The sequence below is a fragment of the Nicotiana sylvestris genome, chromosome 8 (assembly GCF_000393655.2).
Source record: "Nicotiana sylvestris chromosome 8, ASM39365v2, whole genome shotgun sequence".
NCBI lineage: Eukaryota > Viridiplantae > Streptophyta > Magnoliopsida > Solanales > Solanaceae > Nicotiana > Nicotiana sylvestris.
This window is the reverse complement of record NC_091064.1, coordinates 46,166,895-46,167,967: the sequence shown is the minus strand read 5'-3', so window position 1 is coordinate 46,167,967 and position 1,073 is coordinate 46,166,895. Positions and strand designations below refer to the sequence as shown.

General features: G+C 42.5%; 1 protein-coding gene across 1 annotated transcript; it reads left to right on the top strand.

Annotated features, from left to right (window-relative positions):
• Window positions 1–342: 342 nt before the first annotated feature.
• Window positions 343–753, top strand: LOC138874987 (uncharacterized). Its single transcript, XM_070153790.1, has one exon. It carries the CDS (start codon window positions 343–345, stop codon window positions 751–753), a length of 411 nt encoding a protein of 136 aa, XP_070009891.1.
• The last annotated feature ends 320 nt before the right edge of the window (window positions 754–1,073 follow it).

The window sequence follows — 1,073 nt, the reverse complement described above, 5'->3', positions numbered from 1 at the left end:
TGAGGATTGATATTCAAGATATCGAGGTGGAAACCCAAAATGATGTGAACCCGTCTAGGGAACACATAATAGACATACCAGAGCCGGTTGTGCCTAAAGCCAAGTCTCCTTTGCCAAGGCCACCTCCATCTTATCCTCAAAGGCTTGCGAAGCAGAAAAATGAGAATCAATTCAAAAAGTTCATTGACATGATGAAGAGTTTATCCATCAATGTGCCTTTAGTGGAGGCTCTTGAACAAATGTCGGGCTATGCTAAATTCATGAAGGACTTGGTAACAAAGAAGGTCTATGAATTGTGAAACTATAAAGATGACTCACCAAGTTAGTGCAATAGTGCATTCAATGGCCCCGAAGCTTGAAGATCCTGGTGCTTTCACCATTCCTTGCACCATTTGGATTGTGGATTTTGCTAAAGCTCTATGTGATTTGGGTGCTAGTATCAATTTGATGCCCTATTCCATTTTCAAGACTTTGGGTATTGGGCAGCCGAGGCCGACTTCAATGAGATTACAAATGGCAGATAGAACGATGAAGAGACCATTAGGTATTATTAATGATGTGCTTGTCCGAGTGGACAAATTTATCTTGCAAGCTGACTTTGTGATCTTGGATTGTGATGTAGATTATGAAGTTACTATCATTTTGGGGAGACCTTTCCTTGCTACGGGGAAGACCTTAGTCGATGTGGAAGCATGGGAAATCACCTTCCGGGTGGGTGACAAAAAGTGGTCTTTCATGTTTGCAAATCGATGAAGTTGCCCAACAATACCGAGGTGTGCTCTTTTGTGGACCTCGTCATAACAATGATAATTGATGACACCAGTGCAATGATCAATGTGGAGGACGCTTTGGAGGCCGTATTATTGAATCTTGATGTCAATGATGATGAGGGCCGAGTGGAGTGCGTGAAAACTTTATATGGAATGGGCTCTTACTCTTATGAGCCTAGGAAGTTATCTTTGGACCTCGAGAATAGAAAGACTCCATCAACTAAACCTTCAATTGAGGATCCTCCGGTGTTGGAGCTGAAACCATTGCCTCCACACCTTAGGTATGAGTTCTTAGGCTCAAAT

Bases quoted from the DNA above. Each gene is read 5' to 3' on its own strand.
- LOC138874987 (XM_070153790.1), top strand. From the start codon at position 343: ATGGCCCCGAAGCTTGAAGATCCTGGTGCTTTCACCATTCCTTGCACC.